Source organism: Cryptomeria japonica, chromosome 9 (genome assembly GCF_030272615.1).
Source record: "Cryptomeria japonica chromosome 9, Sugi_1.0, whole genome shotgun sequence".
Lineage (NCBI taxonomy): Eukaryota > Viridiplantae > Streptophyta > Pinopsida > Cupressales > Cupressaceae > Cryptomeria > Cryptomeria japonica.
This window is the reverse complement of record NC_081413.1, coordinates 184,649,552-184,672,487: the sequence shown is the minus strand read 5'-3', so window position 1 is coordinate 184,672,487 and position 22,936 is coordinate 184,649,552. Positions and strand designations below refer to the sequence as shown.

The window sequence follows — 22,936 nt, the reverse complement described above, 5'->3', positions numbered from 1 at the left end:
GACAAATTTTTTAATTCCTTGGGCTTATAGCTTCAACTTACAGTTTATGCTTCCTTTTTTTAACTAGAGGTTACTACAGGCTAAACATTCAGGTCAGATATCTTTGCAAAACTAAGCTGCCATAAGTGGGCCTAGTGACACTGTTAGTGACCTTTGCATTAGGTGTTCAGTTCATTCCTTTATCACCGGAGCCTCAAAACTAGGAATTTCACATGCTATTGGTTGACAGTGACACCCTAGGAGGAGTCAGGTTATATGGCTTCGCTTAGGGGGATAGGCTGTCCTTTCTTTTTAATCTTCTTTAACAGCACATTCATTTGAATTCTGATATTTTTGTTTTATCATGATCAAAGTTGCATGGACACGGATACAGGTACAAATACGGATATGGATACGGCCATTTTTTAAGACCCCTAATATGGATACGGCTGGATACGTTATTCATTAAAAACACATACACATATATTTAACGCAATTTTCTAAGTTATCCGAGGAGATTCCCATTACTTCAAAAGCAATATAGACACATAATTGCTACATAAATGATGATAAGTTGATTTAACATTTTACAATATGCAAAAATAGTAGAGTTGCATTGGAAGATAACCCAAAAAATGGGCCACTGAAATAGAAAAACATTTGATTTGTCTTTCTCATTTGGTGTAGGTTTTGGTTATACCAGTTTTCTTTTTAAAATGCATGAATGAAGTTTTTTAAAATTAAATTTAGGAAGATTTACGTAAATTTTAAACAAATCAAATCACATGGTATCTAGCATGGTTGGAAATCAAGGTTTTTTGGGCACATGTGGGTACAGTATTCGATGTGTATCCGAGCTGTATCGGATACGTATTTGTTTTGGATATGGGAACGGATATGGGAATACACGTGCCCAAGAAGGGACAAAGGAGTTTCCAACTACTCTGATGATGATGCATACCAATTGTTTTTTTTGTTGGAGTGAGATGTCCATGTTTTTTCAGTTTTATTCTTTCAGGAGTCTCTGTATGACATTTCTTGAACATCTCCAATATTCTCTTATGTGCATTATCATTGCTTGATATTTATGCATTCCCTCTTAGGTATCATACTCTTACAAAAGAGCTTTTCTTGAATGCTATTTTGAAAATTTCTTTTGAATCATCAACCTGTTGTGTGGCTATCAACTTATCATGCATCTGTTGTTAATGAGCATCTACATAAGGTTTTAAAATCCATCTGTTCATCTTTCTTGTTTTCCACTGCTACATGCAAATATTAGTATTTCCCATTTATTAAAAGGTGTGAGAATTCACAGAAATTGTGTGTCAAATAACACTAATAAGAGCCAAAGGCACAAATACCATCAAACTTCAAAAGGTTCGTGAAGGGAAAAAGTGGAAACAACTACCTTCTACTAGAGTTTTAAAAAGCTATATAAATTGTAATTATTCATCAATGAGAGTTGTAAAGTTTGCAGCCCCCATGGACTTGAACAGTCTGCCAGGTTGTTGGAACTTGGAACCCACATCCATTTGTGGGATGGCAGAACTTGGAAACTTGATGAGATCTAAGATTCTGAAAGTTGGAAATTAGATTGTCCTGTTTAACTGTCTCTAAAAGGCTTACTAAACTTTAAAAACTTAGAAACTGGATTTGAGGAATGAATTTATAACTTTGACTTACCAGACTGAAAACAAGAAATCTTCTGCTTTGATCAAGTCTCAGCCATATGCGAACTTTTTCTTCATCCTTGATTTTATGGCTTCAGGTTGCCAGATACTTCCCCGTCAACCATGTGGATACATATCTGCATGTTGGATATTGTGTATAAATATGGTACTCCTGGATATGGCATGGATACCATATCCAGACACATCCATAAACAAGCCTATATTTGGGCCATAACTGAAATGTTGGGATATGATGCCACATCATCTGGTGCTGTATCTGGTTTAGGGTTTATGAAAAAACAGTCAAGTTTTGCCTTAAAAACCTATAAAAAAATCGTTCACATATATTTACGTGTGCACACACACACATATATGACTACAGAAAAAAATATGATATACCAGAATAAATATTATAAAATAGAGTATAAAAACTCAAATTGATATAAATAAATATTTCTGAAGTTATGATCTATATTGTTAGATGCATAAATAATCAAATATCAATATATGTATATTTTAATAATTGCCTTATCTAGCTATATCTGTATTAGGGGATCTTGAATATTTGCCATATCGATATCTGATACTGTATCTGTTTCCATGCAACTCTGCTTGCAGCTTGGCTCATCTCATGGACCCCCAGTTAGTTATCCAAACAGAATCCACATGCGACAAAGGCCACCTGCTTAACTCATACTCTTCGGACGAAAACTCCTCCCAATCTTTTGGCTAGCACCTTATTAATGGTTTTTTATTTAATATCCAGAAGATTAATTCATTTTCAGCCTCCTTTCCTGCTTCTAGGAGAGCTAATGGGAATAAACTTAGCAATATATAATCAGTGTAATAGTATGATTTTAATGATTCAATAACTTGACTTGTTGACATAGACAGAAAATACTGACACCAATGATATGCCAAATAGGTTTGTAAAAATCTACAGTCAGACGTAAGAATGCATTGGGATCTTATTTACTGGCCACCAGAGTACAGAATCAAATCAGCAGCAGCTGATTTTTCGTTACATATTGTTATACCTACTTGAATTTTCATATGCATGTCTTCTTATGTTCTTTAGCTAGTGCCATAACAGATGTTGCTACCTTTATGTCATCTAGATTGTGTATATCCATACTGCCATTGATGCCTAGCTCAAGCAAAATAGGAGGTGCCAGAATATTGGGCTTGATTCCCAACACTAATTGACAGCTCTTGGGAAAAGTCAAGGCAAGTCAAATCCAAATTTCAGTAGCGCATTTGGTGATTTATGCTTGATTGCTTATCCGTTCATTTCACCTCCTGCCCTAAAGGATGCTTGCCCATTCTCTGTGCCTGTTTCTCAAAAATGTGTTATTCTTTTAATATAACATTTTTTCCTCAATCAGCTGAAAGTATATATTACTTTATTTGTTTTATATTTGTAAGTTGGATTTTTTATTAGAAGTATGCTCATCTTATTAGAAGTGTATGCTCTTGCATTTTCAGGTTTGGAGATGGTCAGTTCAAATCCTGGAGATCGAAGCCTGTCGGAGAAGCATGACCTAGTTTATGAGATTGCAAAATGGCCTGAAGGTGCCTCAGAAATACTTCAGTCCTGGACTCGAAGAGAGATTCTGCAAGTATTGTGTGCAGAGATGGGTAAGGAGAGGAAGTATACTGGTTTGTCAAAATGCAAGATTATAGAGCAGCTTCTGAGACTTGTCTCATCGAAGGAAGCCATGAAAGAGGAAGCAAAGGTAGTTACTCCATTACAATCATCAGTAGCAAACACAAAGACATTCCGGAGGCAGCGGAAAAGGGAACATCCATTGCGTCTAACTACAGCTACAAATCTGTCTGCAAGCCCCGATGAGAAGAGCCTTGATAATTCCTTGGTCTGCAAAAATTTAGCTTGTAGAGCTATTTTAAGCTCAGAAGATATATTTTGTAAGCGATGCTCATGTTGCATTTGTCACCAGTTTGATGACAACAAGGACCCTAGTCTTTGGTTAGTCTGTACCTCAGAGCCTCCATTTGAAGGGGATTCTTGTGGCATGTCATGCCATGTTGAATGTGCACTCAAACATGAAAGGTCAACAATTTCTAAGGATGGACAGTTTGCACAGCTGGATGGAAGTTATTGCTGCATGTCTTGTGGGAAAGTCAATGGGCTGCTTGGGTACCAAATACTTAACTTTCCCTTCCTTAGCTTTTCTAGAATTTTTGGCAGTAGTGAATAGTTTATTAAACAAGTTCTTTTTTCCAAAGGTCTCTTGTGTGAAATAATTTTATTAGAGATTTGGGTAGGTTTTAGACCTGTATTTTATTTCTTTTCAGCAGATCTTTATGTCAGGATGTATTTTTTCATTGACTATTTTCCTTTTATGATGCTCTTAATGATGCCATTTATCTGGAATTGTCAAAAGTTAAAATTATTGCTAAATTTTCAACAATCATTGAGACATGTGAAACAATGTATACGTTGTCTTTATTCTTATTTCTTTGTTGTTCGATGAGGGTTGACCTTTCTACTTCTTTCTTTTCATATGGCCACTAGCTTGGCTAGCTATGGATTTCTCAAAGTGTTCTCAGCATTCTCTCCGATGGCCATCATGAGCAAAGATGATTAACATTAAATATTCATAGGCTACAGACATGGAAGGTAATGTTACAATAGGCAATAGTTCAAAGTTCAAATTGGCAATGCCCAGGGATAATAGAGATGTCTATGTAATAATTGCAACCCTAAAAATATTTCTAATTGTAGCTAGATAAGAATCAGGCTTTTTCTCTAGTTAGTAGTTTCTTTCAGAAAGTTAAATTTTAAATTCTCATCACCCTCATAAGTAGTAGCATAGTTTGTACACTCTGTGAGTATTCTTTGAGTTGCCGAGTACTCTATTTTTTGGCTGAGCAAGTTTTCACAAGTTTAACTCTTGCGTTTTTGTAGACGCCAAAAAACATGGGTAAAAATGTCGACGCAGGTAAAATGCCTGGTTAAAATGCGTTTTTCACATGCTTTTGCTATAAAACCAGGCATTTTCTCTTCTGAGATGTCAATTTTTAGATTAATACATTTTGTAATTGAATTTTACAAAAAAAAAAGGTTTCTTGAAGAGATTTTAATTTTTAGTACTTTCTAAGTTGCCATGTTTTTGCCGAGTTTTTGTTGAGCATTGGCCGAGTTTTTGCCGAGTTGAAAATTTTGGGCTTGCCAAGTACTCTCTGAGTCTGAGTCTGCGAACTATGGGTAGTAGTTTCTTTCAGAAAGGTAGTAGATTCAGCCCATTTGAAGAAGTTTTTGATTACAAATAACTTGTTTCATACCTGTAGATTTGGCCACTATTTATCAGTAACCTGGAGATGGAGTGTTACAGGTAGTGGTACAGTGTGGCCACAACATGCATACCAGGGTGAGTAAACGAAGAAGGGCAAGGTTATATATCATAGATAAATGTAATCACCAATGGATGTGGGTATTGGGATGGGGATGCAGGCCTTGGTCCTACACTGAAGTTTCCTTATTTATAAATGGATGAAAATAAAAATAAATTTTTATACAATTATTAAATAGAATTAATCTATTAGACAATTTTTTGACCCCACTTAATTTGTTTTAACCAGAGTTGCATGCAAACCAACATGATATCAGATTTGGATATGTCGAATTTTCAAGATACCCTAAGAGAGATACAATTAGATATGAGGCGATATTCAGTTATTTATATGTCTAAAACTATAGAACATGACATCAAAAATATTTATTTATTTATTATTTTGTTTGAATATTTTAGTTGCAATATTTATTTTGTTATATTATGTTTGTGTCTTTAGTGATATATCTGTGTGTGTCAATGCATTATGTTCTTGTAAATTTATTTATTTACATTTTACAAGTTTTGAACGTTTTTCATAAACTCTAAACTAGATATGGTACTAGATGTGGTTCCGTATCCGAATGCATCAGATACAGCTCAAATATAGCTTCATTTATGGATATGTTGTGTATGTACAAGTTTTTTATTTTTATTTTATTTTTTGTAAATTTTGAATGCTTTTCATAAACTCTGATAGATATGGCACTATATGGCGTGGTTCCATATCCAAATGCATTAGATATAGCTCAAATATAGCTTTGTTTATGGATACCTTAAGTTTAACCATGCCATATCTGGTAGTATCATATCTGAGATGTGGATATGTGTATACAAACAGTGGAGGAGAAGCATTCATCAGCTCCGATTGAAACTCTCTCCTTTCGTATTTTGCCATAACAAGATTCTCTACGAGAAAGATGGTTCTAAGATGGATCCCTTTGTGGATCCTGTCACCCATGTATGATAACATGACTAATTCTTTTCTGAAAACATCTAGTATGTGACTGTATGCACACAGCCTTGGAATATGCGTTTCTGGAACACAACCACACCAAGTGAATTGTTGTGGATGCAAGATGTACTTGGGGTCCATCTGTAGCCAGCCACACCTTGAGTTTGGATGACATCCTGGCTCATGTATCCCAACAGATGTTACAGCTACAAATGCACTGAAATAAACATATTATTATAAGCAAAAAGGACTTCTACATGTAGTTGTTTTTTGCCTATATCTGTTTTAAAATACACAACACTATCACACTTTATGGGACTACATTTACAGTTTTACTCTATCATAAGAGCTTTGACCAAGGGTACATGGGGATACATCCCCATGCATTTTACAGCTGTCCCCATACTAAGGACATTTTAGGTATGTGGGCATGCCTCAGAAATGCCCCCCTGCTATGACCTAACCTTTGCTTGACATAGGAAGCATACTGGAAATGGATACAAAATGGCTTGGAAATGTTGGCGATGATTAGCTGTCCCCCCTCCATAACAAAAATGTTAAACAAATTTGCCTAGACTGAACAAATTATTAAAAAAATCATGTCAATCTTCATATCTTTCATGAATCTTTGGTCAATCAAGTGCCTGTGTTTATAGCCCTTTTCAAATTGAAGACAAATGATGACAATTTACCATACAGCTAAACCCAAGGTTAGCTCTCTACTAAGCTAATGGCTTACACTATGGCTATGCTACATGTCATTGTGACCCACGTTGTGAAAGAATAATAGGCTTTGAATGGAAAAGTACTGACTCAGGTTATCTTCGAAAGGGAAAATTCATGCAAGTAAATCCATGGCACTAGGGCTCTTCACAAACAATATATTGCATAGTTCCATGGAGTCTTGGGATGGGGGGACAGCAGGGACAAGGGGGCAGCAAGGATGGGGGGACTAAGGGCTTCGATTTGGGGATGGTGATATAGTACTTAAAAAAACAGTAGTGAAATATCTACAAGGAATAACATATGAAACTTTGAAATACTTAAACATATCTGATATTGCATTGGGTGAACAATGAAAATGCTGAATATCTATATTCAAAATGATGATTACATTAAAAAATACAATTGTATAATGGCTCAATGCCTCATATCATCACTTATCCCCAAAGTTTGCATCAAATTCCACATCACACGAATTGCTAGAGTTCTCAAGCTCAAGATCCTCCAAAGCAATACCAACCAACCTTGTTTGTGCTACATCTTGATCAACTTGTGTTGGCTCCCTGAGCTCCACATCACATCGTGCTTCTGGACTCTCCTTGTACACAAGTGTGTTGCTGTCAATGAGACACAAGGCACTATGTATAGTCACAAGTTTCTTTGCTCTTCTAGAGGCAAGTCGAATCCTCTTAATAGACTGGGTGAAACTATTAGTAGACCAATTCCTCTCAATAGTAGATGAACAAGAAATCTGGGACAACAGACGAATGGCCAATGTGGTAGTCAAAGAATTAGGCCCATGCATAGTTCATCATAGAATTGGATCCTCTTGTGCCCTAGTCTCTCTATCCATCTTGTCCTCTTTTGAATATTCCCTAAGAGTGGCAAATTTTGTCCACTCAGTTTGAATGATGCTGGCCTGTGTACAATGATACATCTTTTGTATGGCCTTCATGAACCCTACCTACACCTCAATATTTTGCATAGGAGTAATCTTGCTTGGCCTTTGCACATACCACTTTAGGTTCAATGGATAGGCAGCCACGTGCAAGTGAGTACTGAACTTCTTCTCCCATTAATGATGAATGATTGGTTGAATTTGCTCATATTAGAACACTAATGTGGGGTATTTGTCGTCTACAATGGTCTTCATTTGGTCAACCATACTAACAATGCAATTATACACCTCTCCAAGGTTAGGTGCACTTGCATCCCCATATCTAATAACTTTGAAAATTGAAGTAATGATGGCAACAATGTATTAAAAAATTACCCCTTAGAGAAGATCCTAAAGAGTACATGTGAAGTATGGTGGTTGCTGATAAACATCTGCACATCTTTAGCATCATTAACCACATATTTGATCCGTATAACTTTTTCCATGTCCCTAAGTGCATTATTCATGGCATGCGCACAACAAGGAGTCCACCAAATATGCTTGTAGGTTGCCTCAATCAATTTCCTTACAACTTTGCACACTTATGTTGCATTTATAACTACTTTTATTACATTCTCAGGCCCAATCTCTTCAATAACATCTCTAAGTATTTGGAATTGAAAATCAACATCCTTGCAATGCCTTGAACGATCAATAGCCCTAAGGAAGTAAGGGCTCTTTGTACATGGGACCATGATGTTGATGATTGGATGATGCATGATATCGGTCCACCCATTCATGATTACATTGCATTTACTAATGAACCAAGTAGCTTTTATTTTCTCCATTAGAATATTAATCTTGGAATAGTTCTTCCTCTAAGATGGTTGTCCTCGATTTTGTTTCCCTTGGTGGCACATATAATGGTCCTACTCTAATTATTTTTGCCACTCTTTATTATAAGGAGAGCAAGATACATGGAATGGAATGCCATTGCAAAAGAGGAATTTTCTTGTCTCATCTGTGTTCTGCACATTGAATAATTTTGCCATTGTGTTTGCAGCATCATTAGTGGTCATTCTATGTTTCCCTTTAGGCTCTAATGTAGCTTACCCTTGAACTAGATGGAAAAACATAAATAGATTGAGCTAAAATTCGTGGATCTGGGGTATTCTAGTACTACTAGGAGTAGGAGTAGGAGTAGGAGCACTCAATGACAAACTGGTAGGTACAAGACTTTGGTCATTGGAATAACCCCATAATTTATTTATTTCAGTTGTTTTTTCAAGTGACAATCTTGCACGAAGTCCCATACCTATTCTAGTGACATAAAGGAGGTATGCATTAACTCTTGTCATGCTGCCTTGAAACTCAAGTTGACAAAATGACATTTCCATAGGCTAGCGCCTCTTGTTGATGAATCGGGTTTGATTACAATTTAGTGGCAAATAGTTTTAAAGGTGAGTTCTTATCAAAAGGAGCCTCGGAAAAATCCTCCTAATAATTTGGAAGGACAAGTAAGATGCGCACTACTAATAGAACTAGTTTCCTCACAGGCCCCCACATTTACAGTTAGCGTCTTTGATTGAATCCCCATAGGCTCAGTGTTTTCCGCTTCATCACTCATGCTATGAGAAGAGCTCATAGTGACACTGCAAGAAACAAAACTTATGATTACCATACATGCTATTATGTCATTAAATTAATAAATAATAAATTATGCATAGGCTCAAGACACAAGGATTTTCTTTTTGTTTTTCTTACTTCAGCTTGCATGAAGTGTAAAAGTAGAGGATACACAAAAATATGAATCCTTGTTCTTCAACCTTCATCAAACAAGGATTCTACTTTTGCTCTGCTTACTTCAGGTCATATAAAGCACAAAAATAGAGGATACACAAAAGGAGAAATCCTAATTTGACTTGTGAAGAAAACCTTTAATTATTAAATTTCTCTTAAAAAAATTATATGCAAATTTGCAAAAGAAACATTTCTTAATAATTTAACAAATAAATTTGAACACCTAAATTATAAAAAATTGCTGTTATAAAATAATTTAAAAAAAAATTGATCATGATTCATTTGTGAAACTAAAATAATTAATTTAAATGGAAATTTGAAACAATGTAAATTCAAATCATAAATACCTATTGCTAAATTTGTCAACTAAAATTAGTAATTTACCAATTACTTACTAAATTGAACAATGGAATTAAAAAAAACCAAGACAATCTTGAAGAAAATTTACCTTGTAGCTTAAATATTGCTTTGAATCCTTTGATTCAATGGTGAATTGATGTCACTCTTCACACTTAATCTTCTTCTCACTTGCAATCTTTTTCATTTTTGCAACTTGTTGCAACTTTTAACTTTGTTGTTGAAACTGGGAAGTGTTTTGGAATGAGGCTAGAAGCCTCTTTATCAATTTTTTGTTATTGTCTAGTGTTTGTGTGGGGCCTATAGGCCATCAGGGGGACATCCTGGAAACACCCTCGAGTTTTGGGGTTGTCCTCATCCTACAAACGAGGGGATTTGGGGATGGATGTATCCCTATGGAACATTGATATATTGTTGATTGGGATTTAACCCATGTGGGAGCATTAAAATATTGTGTCTATACTTGTTTATGTTTATCCCATTGTATTTGTGAATTGTCTCCTCATTTTGTAATCATATTAATGATAGTAAACTAAGGAGATCTCTTATATACAAAATAATTATCACATTCAAGACCGAACTAAGTTTTAGTACCTACATTGTAGTTGTGACCTTTCTACCTTTTCTTTTTGTTGTATATGTACATTGGTAATGAAAACTCAAATGATTAGACGTTGAAATTTTGTTAATTTGTATATCTACTTGAGAATTATCAATTCATCTCTATTTCATAATACAGTTATATGATGAATGTGGTAAGTGACCTTATCATAGGAAAATTTGAAATTTCTATATTTTTAAATTTCTGCAATTTTATAAATTACCAGCCCTTATCCCTACCGCTTCTTTAGAAAAGCCCACCCATCCCCGGCCATCCCAAAACAACGTCCTTCCATTTCCTTCTGTCCCCATCCTGGAAACGTGGTGGAGCATACGGTGCAACGTAGGTTTTGCCTCCCTTTATTCAGCATCTGCGAAAATTGCAGATTAGAGGGATTGGTATTACATCACCAGCAGGGATTTTGAAGTTTTTTCTTACACCAGCATATATCAATTTGCACATATTTGAGTGAAAATAATCGCTTTTTCAGTCAAGGGAGGTGCTGAGCTGCTGTTTCCAGTTATCATTTTTTTTCTGTATTATTGATATTTGTCATTTATGAAAGGTGCAAGTTGAATCTTTGATAAATTTGAATGTAAAGTATGGTTTTAGCATATCTAATCAAACTTTAGAAGTTTTTTTTTCCTGACTAATTCATGGGTGTCAATGTGTAATATGTATCATATTTTTTATATCCGCCCCCACTGATGGGGTCTATTTAAATGGCTTACCTAGGGATATAGTAAAATTGTAAGAACCTTGAACTTCAACAGGGAAGCCAAGGATAGCCCAGACCTAATCAGTGGCAGTGACCTTAGAGATGGAAAAAGTTAACCAATCATGGCCTTTTTCCATCCATATGGGATGTGGATTCAAACAATAGGGTGGCAGTATTGGCAATGCTGAAAGTTCTCCAAACTGTAAAAACTCAAGGATGGAATAATCTAATTGTGGAGGGAGACACCAAGATGCTAATCATGCCATATAAAGGAGCAATTATCTAGCATGGAGACTTAATTCTTTAACGCAGGAAGCGTTGCAATTTTCTGATATAATAGGAATTACAAGATTTTGTCATATCAAGTGTTGATATGAATTATATGAGAAGAAAGATGCATTCGGGATAATGTTCCTCTTCACAGTCTCACAAATTCCAAAATGACTTAATAACATTATGTATTAAAGATGGTTAATTTACACATTCTATGGTATTATAATTAAGGTGATGCTAAATCCACTACCTTTTAATAGTTAATTTAGACAATCTATAGTATTATAATTAAGGTTGTGCTAATCCACCGCATTTTTTTATGACGACTGTGTTGTAGGATGTCTCCATATCTCTCATGCATAAAACAAGTTTTGATTGTATTGGACAATTATGTGATAAGATGGTCCTGTGGCTTTGCACCACCTTTCTCTTTTCCTCCTTTCTCCCAGTGTTGTCTTTGCATTTGCATTGGGAGGGAGCAGAGTTGGGTGTGTAGAGCATGAAATGGTGATGGTGGGCTATAGAGGATCAACATGAGCATCTCCATTAATGGTCACTCTGCATGAATTCTTGACATTTGTGGGTACTTATTTATGTCATTTTTATGGATTCATGAGAGCGGCTGAAAGGAGGGTGATTGAAAAAGGAGCAGTTCTTTGTATTTAATGTGAGAGTGCATGTGACCCTGTGTGTAAGGAAGAATTTTGCAATTGTTATGAAGTTTCAGTTATTAATTTGGATTTAAAAGGCCTGCATATTCATCAATAGGAGAGGGGAAGGGGGGAGACTTAAATCTGATTTTGTGAGTGAAGCTTGAATGAGAGGGAGTTAAGATCCTCATGAAGGTTCCAGAAACCTTGCATATCTATTAAGATTGTAACCATGGTTTTAAAGTGAATTTGACAGTGTGTTATGAAAAATGGAATGGTAGAGAGAGAACTTAAGCTCATATTATTTATTCTTGCTATTTCAGGCATCAATTGATATTTTTTTTAATTTCATCTTCGGTAATGTGCAATTGAATAGAATGCATGGAATTAATTATCATTTGTTGACAATTATGTTGTGTTGTAATTTTCGAGTCATTTTTTTGGTGGTTCTAGATCCCCTTAGCCTCCAAGCAAACAACTTTTTTCATATGATACAAACGCATCCAAGTTTTGGGGGTCTATCTTTGTTCTTGTGCAACCAAGTTAACTTGCTAGAATCTTAAACAAAACAGATGAGAAGAGGAGAAAAAGAAAAGAAAAATTAAAATCGAGCTCGATATAGCTGAACTGACCCTGAGACATCTTTGGAGGGATTGCATTTTATGATTAATTTATTGTTTTACACATGTTTTTAACTATCTAAATGTCCTTACAATGTATAACAGTATATGATATTTTGATTCATCTCTGTTTTTTTTAATTTCTTTATTTTTCTGAAAAATCTAATTTTAACAAATCATTAGATTTTAAAACATCAAAACATTTGCACACTTGCATCCATTTGGTTTCTCATTCTAATATTAGTTATCTAATGTTTTCCTGTCTTTGAAGGTTCTTAGGCAGAGTAGTCAGAAACTCCTTTGCCCCTTCTTGGGCATGCGTATTCCCGTATCCGTTCCCATATCCAAAACAGATATGTATTCGATACAGCTCAGATACACATCGAATACTGTACCCACATGTGCCCAAAAAACGTTGACTTCCAACCATGCTAGATACCATGTGATTTGATTTGTTTAAAATTTGACGCAAATCTTCCTAAATTAATTTAAAAAAACTTCATTCATGCATTTAAAAAAGAAAACTGGCATAACCAAAACCTACACCAAATGAGAAAGACAAATCAAATGTTTTTCTATTTCAGTGGCTCATTTTTTGGGTTATCTTCCAATGTAACTCTACTATTTTTGCATATTGTAAAATGTTAAATCAACTTATCATTATTTATGTAGCAATTATGTGTCTATATTGCTTTTGAAGTAATGGGAATCTCCTCAAATAACCTAGAAAATTGTGTTAAATATATGTGTATGTGTTTTTTATGAATGACGTATCCAGCCGTATCCATATTGGGGGTCTTAAAAAATGGTCGTATCCGTATCCGTATTTGTATCCGTATCCATGTCTATGCAACTTTGTGCTTAGGCCCTTGACCCAGGCGACTTAGAACTCCTTACTAATTTGAAAATTTGTGGTAAGGCAGATTTTTTTGTGAAATAGATGTTAAATGTATTTATCGGAGTCAACAGTTCAGGGGGCACTAGTCAGATGGGTTAACTTAATCAAATTAACATAAATTTGATGTTCAGTGACTGAATGTTCAAGTAAATATGACACTAATTTTATCAAATTAGATCAATTTAATTTTGCACCAGATTAGATATGGTTAGCGAGTTGAAGAAAATCAAGCAGTCAAAATATCCTTAGCAGACTTCCATATAAAATTGATTTGTCAATTTATATACCAGTTACAGGTCACCCTGGTAGAAATAAGCTTCTTTTTTTGCTTACTTTGACACATTATATAATGTAATCTGACTGCTTCCTCCATCATATACCAATATTTGTGCTGTGTTTTCTTTATAGATAGCTTACATTGTTTATTTTCTACCCCTGAATGGCTGATGGTAAAATAGCTTTTAATTTTTTGGTAGATGTGCATACCTTTACAAAATTTCAAATAGAAACTGGAATCCAAATATTTTAACGATGTCATGTCTCTTGTTGTCTCCAGTTACATGCATTCTCAATGTCTCTGTTAGATGTATTGTGGAGTTAGTGCTTTCAACTGGCATTCAGATTAGAAGCATCGTTGAGATTGCATTTTTGTTTCGTAGTGAAGATTGTTGCAAAGATAGCTCTAACTTTGCTTCCCTCTAGTAGGCACAATTACAATGTGATTGTACCATTTTTTTTCAGGCTTTGGTTGTGCTAAATATCAGTATCTCTGATATGGTACTAGACTCAGTTATTATTGTCAGATACAAAAGAGATTAAAGGTGGATTGGCCATAGTCTGGTACAATGTGGTTTTATGTGAGAAGTGCAGACAATTTTTTTTCATTTTTAATTTGTAACGTGGATGGCATGCAGGCTTCTGCAGACATCGTCCAGCATCAGGACGACTTATTATTTGTTAGCTCATTAGCATCCAGTAGAAGTGTTTACAACAGTGGCATTGGTTAATGTGTCCACAACACCAACAGATATGTTTACAGCAGCAGTATGTGAAGAAAAGTAACACTGGAATTGGTGATGTCATTGTGGAGGTTGTGCAGGAATGTTCACACTGCAAGGTGATGTTTTGACCAAGGTGAGCTGCTGAAGGTGTTGCAACTTTTATAATGCAGCATTCAGCAGCAGCACATGCAGTACTTATAGACACCTAGCTTGCATGTGCTACAAAATTTAGGGCTGCATTTAAAAAAATATAGTCCAACCTTTGAAATTGATAAATTATATATTTTGATATTGGGCCGTGGCCCAAACTAATTTGATATCTTTTGACTGGGAGGGAGTTTTTTGATGGAACATTGCCAACTTGTGTCCAGTTCAATCCAGTTTGATCTGTAACATTTAACATTCTATAGAATGGCTTGTTTACCAAATCTAATAATCTCTGTAAACCTCAAGTATAGTATTATGGCTTTGATTTTCAGGAATGCAGACTTTTCTTTTGCTCAACTCTCGGAAGTTGACTGGAAATCATTCCAACCTATGGATTCATAAGCTACTTAGCATTTGGGAGTATTGTTACCTTGATAAGATTTTGTGTTTTGGAGTAAAGATCGGCTTATGATCCAGAGAACTGTAACAAGAGCATGGGGAAGTTATAATTCTTCTGAAGTTGTCTGTAGTAGATGCATTGATTCCAGAAGGTTTAAATGCTACTGATGCAACCACTCTTTTGGAGAATCCAAAACCAATTACTGGACATTGGAGGTTGGCCAGGCTTTATATTTGAAGAACATACCGTTTTCTTCTAAGTTGCAGCAGGGCAGATTCATCTTAGAATGTTTGTGTTTGTAGGATCTAAGTGATCAATTGTTTGCTATCTAGAATTTGTACGATGAAGACATGGTAGCTTTTATTTTATGGAGCTTTCCATCATCATATGATTCATTTGTTGTTTCCTTATAACTGATTGCTGATATAAAAGAGGAGACTGGATTGGGCAGAAGCAGCGACTGCAGATTCTATGAAAGGTGTTTTTAGTGTGCACATCAAAACCAAAGGCAAGTAGAATACTAAAAGTTTATTAGAGTGAGAGGCAGTAGCACATCTAGCCTCTAGGATATCAAGCTGATGTGCTTTTATTTTTAGCAAGCCTAGACACTTAAGAAGGAATTGCTTTAAGTGGGAGAGTGACTAGAAGAGACCAAAGCATGAAATTTTTTCTGAAAGTGAGGAGCATGAAGTAAATGAGCACAAGATGAAAGATGGATTCACATTTGCCGCATCACCTAAACAAACCATGGTACTTTGATTCGATTGTATCCAGATACCATGCATGCCACAAAGCTTGATATACATCTTTTTGTTAAGGATAAAAGTAGAAGTGAACTGTCACTTTAGGAGATGGGTGGAGTCATTTTTTTGAATGGTGTGGAGATGTTTGTGACACATTGAAAAATGTTGTCTATATATGTAAGAACGGTTGGTATGTTATTGACATTTACAAGAATTTTCTTTCTATTTGTGAAATAACTAACTATTTTTGTCAACTTTCAAGGCACCAAATGTATGGTCAAAACTCTTTGGTAGATGACCAAAAGTAGGTCAATGGGACTCAAGAGTGCAACAGTTTACAAAAGAAAGTTCTAGGAAGAGAAATCTGCAGTGGCCCAAGAAAGGGGAAGAACAAGGCAAAGACAGAAAATAAGGGACCAGTAGCACAAGTGATCAAGAAACTAGTGCTTACTAGCCAAGAAGAGGGATCGAGAACCCCAAAGAGCAAATGTTGAAAATTGGAGATCATAAATTATCACTATCTATGCTAGAAATGGTGAAGTAACTAGTGCCATTATCGATCATTGTGAAGGGATACAAGATCTGATAATGCACATCAAGGAGTGCCGAGGTTTGGGAGGGTTAAGTAAGATACTTTCCCTAGGATCACATCTAACATTCAAGGCCAACACAATCCTTGTATTAGTGAAAAAGCTCATATTATGCATTTTCCCTTGATGCTGGGGGGTGGCTAGAGAGGAGTAGATCTGTGTCAATGAAAAGATGCTAAACCATGCTGTTAGGAAGAAAAAGACCACAATGTTCACGGGGGAAAATGTTGAGACAAAAGCTGCTAGAGATGCTATCTCACAAGTCTATCCATGTCTATAAGAGAAGTAGTAGTATCCAAAGGTCATTTAGAGTTGTTGGGCTCTTGGATGTGTATGAGTAAGATACTTCCCCCATGATCACATCTAAAATCCAAGGCCAAAGTATCCCTTGTTTAGTGAAAAAGCTCATAATATGCATTTGCCCTTGATGGTAGGGGGTGGCCAGAGAGGAGTAGATCTATGTCATGAAAAGATGCTAAACCATGCTGTTAGGAAGAAAAAAGACCAGAATGTTGATGGGGAACATGTCAAGGCAAAAGTTGTGAGAGGTGCTATCTCATTCGTTTATTAATTTCTATAAGAGAAGTAGCAATATCCAAAGGTCATTTAGAGTTGTTGGGCTCTTGAATATGTTGGAATGAGGTGATCAACTTGGGGGCTCTAGAATCCTAAGAGACCTCATGTATGGATTTGCATTGAAGAGTGATGGACTCTCGAAGATAAAGAGCCAAATGTTGTTGATCCAGATATCGAAAGAAAGTTATTTGCTTGAGTCCCTATAAAGGTAGTAGTATCTCCTTTAGATCTCGTAGTAAATTGTGCATTTGAAGATGAAATGCTCCTTGTTCTCCATATATTGGAGGTTGCAAAAACGACAAATCTGGTTAGGGTAAGGAATATGATGGTTTGTCTCGACTCATAGCTAGTGGGAGTAGACTCTCATTTGGCCAAAGGAAACCTCAAGCCATGTGACCAATGACTTTGGAGACAGTGAAGACAATATGATATACCATCCTCCATCTATAAGAAATGCTTAGCTTAAAAAGCAAGCTTCGGGCTAAGCATGTAGGAGGGGAGGTCTAGCCGACCTAGATGTACTATTTGTAGATGCCCCCTCTAGTAGCTCTAGTGATGATCTCCTTCGACGGAAGGAGTGTCCAAGGAATACATGAAAGGAGTTACCCTATGAATACACGATCTCTTAGAGTTCAAATATCACTCTTGAGGAAGCATGGTTGGGAAGGAGACCAGCAGTATGTGCCTCGCATATCTATTTGTGTGTTTTTTTTGCACTAATTCCTAAATGAAATGGGAATAAATTAGATGCAAAATGTAAAAGGTATATATTTGTTGGCTTTAGTGAGCAATTGAAGGCATATAGGATTCTTGATGTCTTTGTGCATAAGATTATGATCAATAGAGATGCAACTGTAGATGAGAAAATGTCTTTCTTTTTAGAAGATGGTAAATCGACAAAGTCTTGTATGGGAAGCTATTGTTGATAAATTTGGTATGAAATATAAAAGAGGCTTAGAACAAAGCATAGATCCATGGGCATTAGAGGGGTGGAGTCTTAATCCAAAGGAAATCCAATAGTGTAAATCAAGATGACCTTAGAATAGTTTAGATGATGTTTGGGAGGATGAATAACTGGATGATGAGCAAGGTGATACCCAACCTTAAGAGCATGTTCATGAAAACAAGAATTAAAGACCAAAATGGTATTAAACCACACCAAAGGATGTTCAAAATATGAAATGCCAAAATCCATGGAGGTTAGTTTACCCAATTAAGGAAACAATCAGTGCAAGTACCTTTTGCTCCTGTGTGTGCTATTTTGCAATTATTTGAAGTTTGCATGTATGATGAGGCTAAGGGAAAACTTGAATGGGGGGGATGCCACAAGTGTAATTTTAGATCTTGATACAAAATAAAACTTGGGTGTTGTTTGAATACCCCAAGGAAGAAGCCCATTGGTTGCAAATGGTTGTATAAGGTCAAATCTAAATCAGATGGTTCCTTGGACTAGTATGAAGCTAGGTTTGTCACAAAAGGATATGAGTAGCAGCAGGGTGGAAAATGAGGAGACATTGACTTCTAACACAAAGATGGTAACCTTTGACAGGCAGTCTCTGCTGCTGCTCAGTTCCGATATGCTGTTTATCAAATGGACATAGCAAATGCCTTTTTGAATAGAGATTTGGTAGAGGAGGTCTACTTGGTGTAGCCTCAAGGGTTCCAACTCCTAGGTTCTTGGAATAGAATAGTTGTTTCATAGGCTGCTTAAGTTCTTGTATGCACTTAAGGAGGCTCCTAGGGTCTGGTATCAAAATACATTTTTGAGATTCAAGATTTGGAAGCTATTTAAATCTGAATCTCTATAGAAAAATCACTAGTGATGACATTGTGATGCTCATTGTTTATATTCATTACCTTACCATCACCAACAATAAAGCCAAGTCTATTTAAAAAGTGAAATCCGACCTTTGTACTATTTTTTAAATGATTGATCTTGGGCTTTTACTTTATTGATTAGGTGTACAATTTTGGCAATTTAAGAATGCTATATTTGTCTCACAAACTAAGTATGCCAAAACTATTATAGAAATGTTTAAGATGTGAGTGTAATCCATCATCTACACCTATGGAATTTGGATAAAACTCTCAACTAACATTGATTCGCAACCAGTCAATGAGTTAGTGTGTTGTTATCTGGTGGGTAATTTGATTCATCTTATTACGACTGGACTGGACTTATATTTTGCAGTAAGCCATCTTTCTAGATACATGTTCAAGCCTCAAGAAGAACATTGGCAAGCTACAAAAATGTATCCTTTGATATGTCAAAGGAACACTCACCTTTGGCTTTCTTTATTAGCACTCCACCAACTTCATACTATTTGGGTATACTAAGTCTGGCTGGGTTGAATCAGTTAATAGTTACCAAGTTACCACTTGATCTATTATTTTTCTCTAATCATGAGCAATTTCATTGTGGAGCAAATTGTAGCTTTCAGTTGCCTTGTCTTTCACTTAAGAAAATATATGACAGCTGTCAGTATAGGGCGTGAGGTGATGTGGTTGCAAAGGATATTGGTTGATCTTCAATTTGGCCCCCACTATGTTGACTTCATTCTTTTGTGATAATCAAAGAGTCCTCAAGATGGTGAAGAATCTAGTCTATCATGGTTGCACCAAGCATATTGAAGTCCACCATTACATCCACTTGTTGGTTGGTAATGAAGATGCTTTTTTTTATTACTGTTTTATTGATGAGCACATTCTAGACATAATGACTAAATTGCTTGGCACAGATAAATTTGTCAAATTTGGAGATATGCCTGTAATTGTATCTGGTTTAGTCATCAAAGGATGGGTGGGTGGGTAGGTCGTTTAGATATATTATAGAGTTAGTGGTTTCAACTGGCCCTCAGATTAGAAGTGTTATGAAGATCTCATTTTTTGTTTGCACAGATAGCCAACTTGGCTTTCGTTTTTAAGCACAATTACAATGCATTTGTGTTGCTTGTTTTGTGGCTTTGGTTCTGCTAAAATCATTTACTCTTGTTGTGATTTTCCTCTTTATTTTGGTGAGGCGTACTGGCAGTTTTATTCTTAAAATCTTTATTTTTTATTTTTGATGAAGTTTGTTTCCTACAAAATTCATCACTTTTGCTTTTATGAAACACATAGTTTTCTATTCTTTTCAGACCTTGATCTCATATCAACTTAAAGTTTGATTTTCTATTTGTGTTGATACAGTCTTGATGGGTTTAAACACAACCCTGGAATTAAAAATACTAAAGAACTTGAATGTTTCAATATAAGAATGCCTTTAATTTTTCAGCTTTAATATGCAGAGAAAATTGATTATATGCCAGCTTTTCATAAAATAGTTGTCCACTGCAGATGCTGGAGAAAACAGTTGGTAGTTGCAAAGGATGCTCGGAGAGTCGATATTCTTTGCTTCCGAATTTCGTTAAGTCACAGGCTTCTGAATGGTACAGTGCAGTACAAAGAGCTGCATGAGATTGTGGAAATGGCAGCGAAGAAACTTGAAGAGGAGGTAGGACCAGTGACTGGAGTAAATGCCAAGATGGCCCGTGGAATTGTTAGTAGGCTTTCTTCAGGATCAGAGGTACAGAAACTATGTGCCATGGCCATAGAAGAAGCAGATGCCATGCTCTCATGGGTCTCCCAAGCAAACAATAATGTTCATATCAGAGGTAAGGGACTGCATGAAATAGAATTTGCTAGGCTGGTCTGTTATATAGCCTTTATAATAATAGAACCTTTTCTTGATTAAGCTGGAGCATTTTTTCTCTGTTTCTTAGGATTGTAGAATATGTTCATTGTAAGGATATTTGTATTAGTTCAAGTGGAGATTACATTATTAAGGAACTTCAGCATTCCTAGCAATATTTAACCTATCTTCTTCAAATTACCAAATGCATATCTAATCTTTGCTCTATTGACAACAGGGGATTTGGTTCCTATCGCTACAAGGATTGAATTTGATGATATCTCATCCACATCTGTTGTAATTGTCTTAAATGAGCTTGATTGTAAGTCATCAGAAGATGTTATTGGTTACAAGTTGTGGTACCGCAAGATTGAAGAAAGAAGCTATTGTGAGGAACCTACACATGTTATATTGAGGACTGAGAGAAGATCTCGAATCTCAAATCTCCAGCCTTCAACTGAGTATATATTTAAGATTGTTTCATTTACAAAGAAAGGGTTGTTAGGCTACACTGAGAATAGGTGCTCCACCAAAAGTGAGGACAAGAATCATAGAAATGTTGAATCACGAACTAGGGAACTTTGGACATCTGGTAAGCTAGGCTCAGAAAATTTAAGTTCAATCAGTACAGAAGAGGAGATCCTACTCAATGAGGGTGCCTCAAATTTGAAGGTTCGAGACCTTGGCAAAGTTCTGCTTGCTGCTTCTACCCCAAAACGGAAGTCTAATGGCACATTGGAATGCCTTGAAAAGGATTTATCAAGCAAACATTGCTTCCCATATTGTGAAAAACCTCAAGCATGTTCAAATAAGACATTTCACTCCAGTAATCTAGATGTGAATGAATCATTGACACCACAGTTTAAGACTTCCAAGGATGAAAACACTGGTTGTAATTTAACTGAAAGTGGAGACCCTGAAGATGCACATGGAGACTCGGTTTCTGCTCTGGATGAGGAGCGTGCAATGGTTGAAACAGGTTTGATGCAGACTTCACGTGTTCAAGCAGATTCACAGAGGGATTCAACAAATTCAAGTGATAACAACCAGGTGACAGAACTTCCTAAAAGTGATCATGAAAACCATTCTAAGGTTACACTGTTAGAGGAGACTAGCAATGATAATGAGTTCAGCATGCCCCCTCGAAATGAGATGGATGTAGTTCCTTTTGATTGTTCACATCCGGTACTTCCTATCAGCATATGCAAAGGGGATGACACTGGAACTGGAATCTTAAGAAATGGCCATACAAAACCTAATGGTAGTTCTGAGAATTGGGCTGTAAAACCAATCAAGGAAGTGGCTGCCATGGAGCCACAAATTGGTGGTTCAAGAAAGAGATCAAACAGATACGGTGACTTACACAATTGTGACAGGACTCTACCTAATGGTATTCGTAGGTCCTCTCTGGATTCACCTGGTTCCTTGGAGAAAAATTATGAGTATTGTGTTAAGATGATTCGTTGGCTGGAATGTAAAGGTCACATACAGAAGGAATTCCGTATAAAGTTTCTTACATGGTTCAGCTTACGAGCAACATCTCAGGAGCGAAGAATAGTCAGTGTTTTTGTTGACACCATGTCTGATGATCCGGCAAGCTTGGCTGGACAATTGGTTGATACTTTCTCCGAAGGTGTTTACAGCAAGAGGGCAAAAGTTCTACGCAATGGATTTTGCAGCAAGCTGTGGCATTGAATATGACTGGAAAATTCTTCATGTCTCTTATTTTTTTAACATTTTTTCAATCATTGGAGTATTCCCATTATAACTGCTAGATTTTAACAAAGCATCAGGTCATTTTCATTGTATAGTAAATTCTATCATGTAATCATTACAGATGATTAGTCTATTTTGACATTCTAATCACCACCATCATTGGTGATGTGTTCATCCAAGACGCTTTCTAGACGTGATGCTTATTTTTTTCCATGTATACTGACATGGCAATAGCTGATAGAGCTATTTAATTACTTGAATTTATAATTTTAAATTAGGAATCTTGTGGAGCTAGAATGCTTATTGTACATTTCTTTTCACTGTTTATTTTTGTGTGTTGATGATTTCCTCAATGGTTAGTTCTTGCTTGCAGAACATCGTCTGATCTCTATGGCATAAATGTAACACTCTAAAATGAGTTTGAGCGATTTGCATGTGTTAGTTCTTGCTTGCTGAACATAGTCTGATCTCTATGGCATAAATGTAACACTCTAAAATGAGTTTGAGTGATTTGCATGTGATGATATAAGCTGTGATAGATAGATCAAGTATTGTAAAAGGTGTTTCCAGTTGGTTTTAACTTTTATGTTTTTTCTAATTCAAATCTGAGGAAGAAATA

The 22,936-nt window shown here is 36.0% G+C and overlaps 1 protein-coding gene across 2 annotated transcripts in view; it reads left to right on the top strand.

Moving 5' to 3' along the window:
* The window catches only part of LOC131038231 (VIN3-like protein 2), a 29,661-nt gene extending 7,017 nt beyond the window's left edge, over window positions 1-22,644 (top strand). The window contains exons 1-4 of one of the 2 annotated variants that reach the window (XM_057970612.2): window positions 2,859-2,879; window positions 3,138-3,810; window positions 20,268-20,584; window positions 20,840-22,644. In XM_057970612.2, coding sequence (XP_057826595.1) covers window positions 3,146-3,810; window positions 20,268-20,584; window positions 20,840-22,296 — 2,439 coding nt within the window. In that variant the 5' untranslated portion in view covers window positions 2,859-2,879; window positions 3,138-3,145 and the 3' untranslated portion in view covers window positions 22,297-22,644. Of the gene's footprint in view, window positions 1-2,858; window positions 2,880-3,137; window positions 3,811-20,267; window positions 20,585-20,839 lie in introns of those variants that run through there. The other variant, XM_057970607.2, reaches the window with a different exon arrangement.
* The last annotated feature ends 292 nt before the right edge of the window (window positions 22,645-22,936 follow it).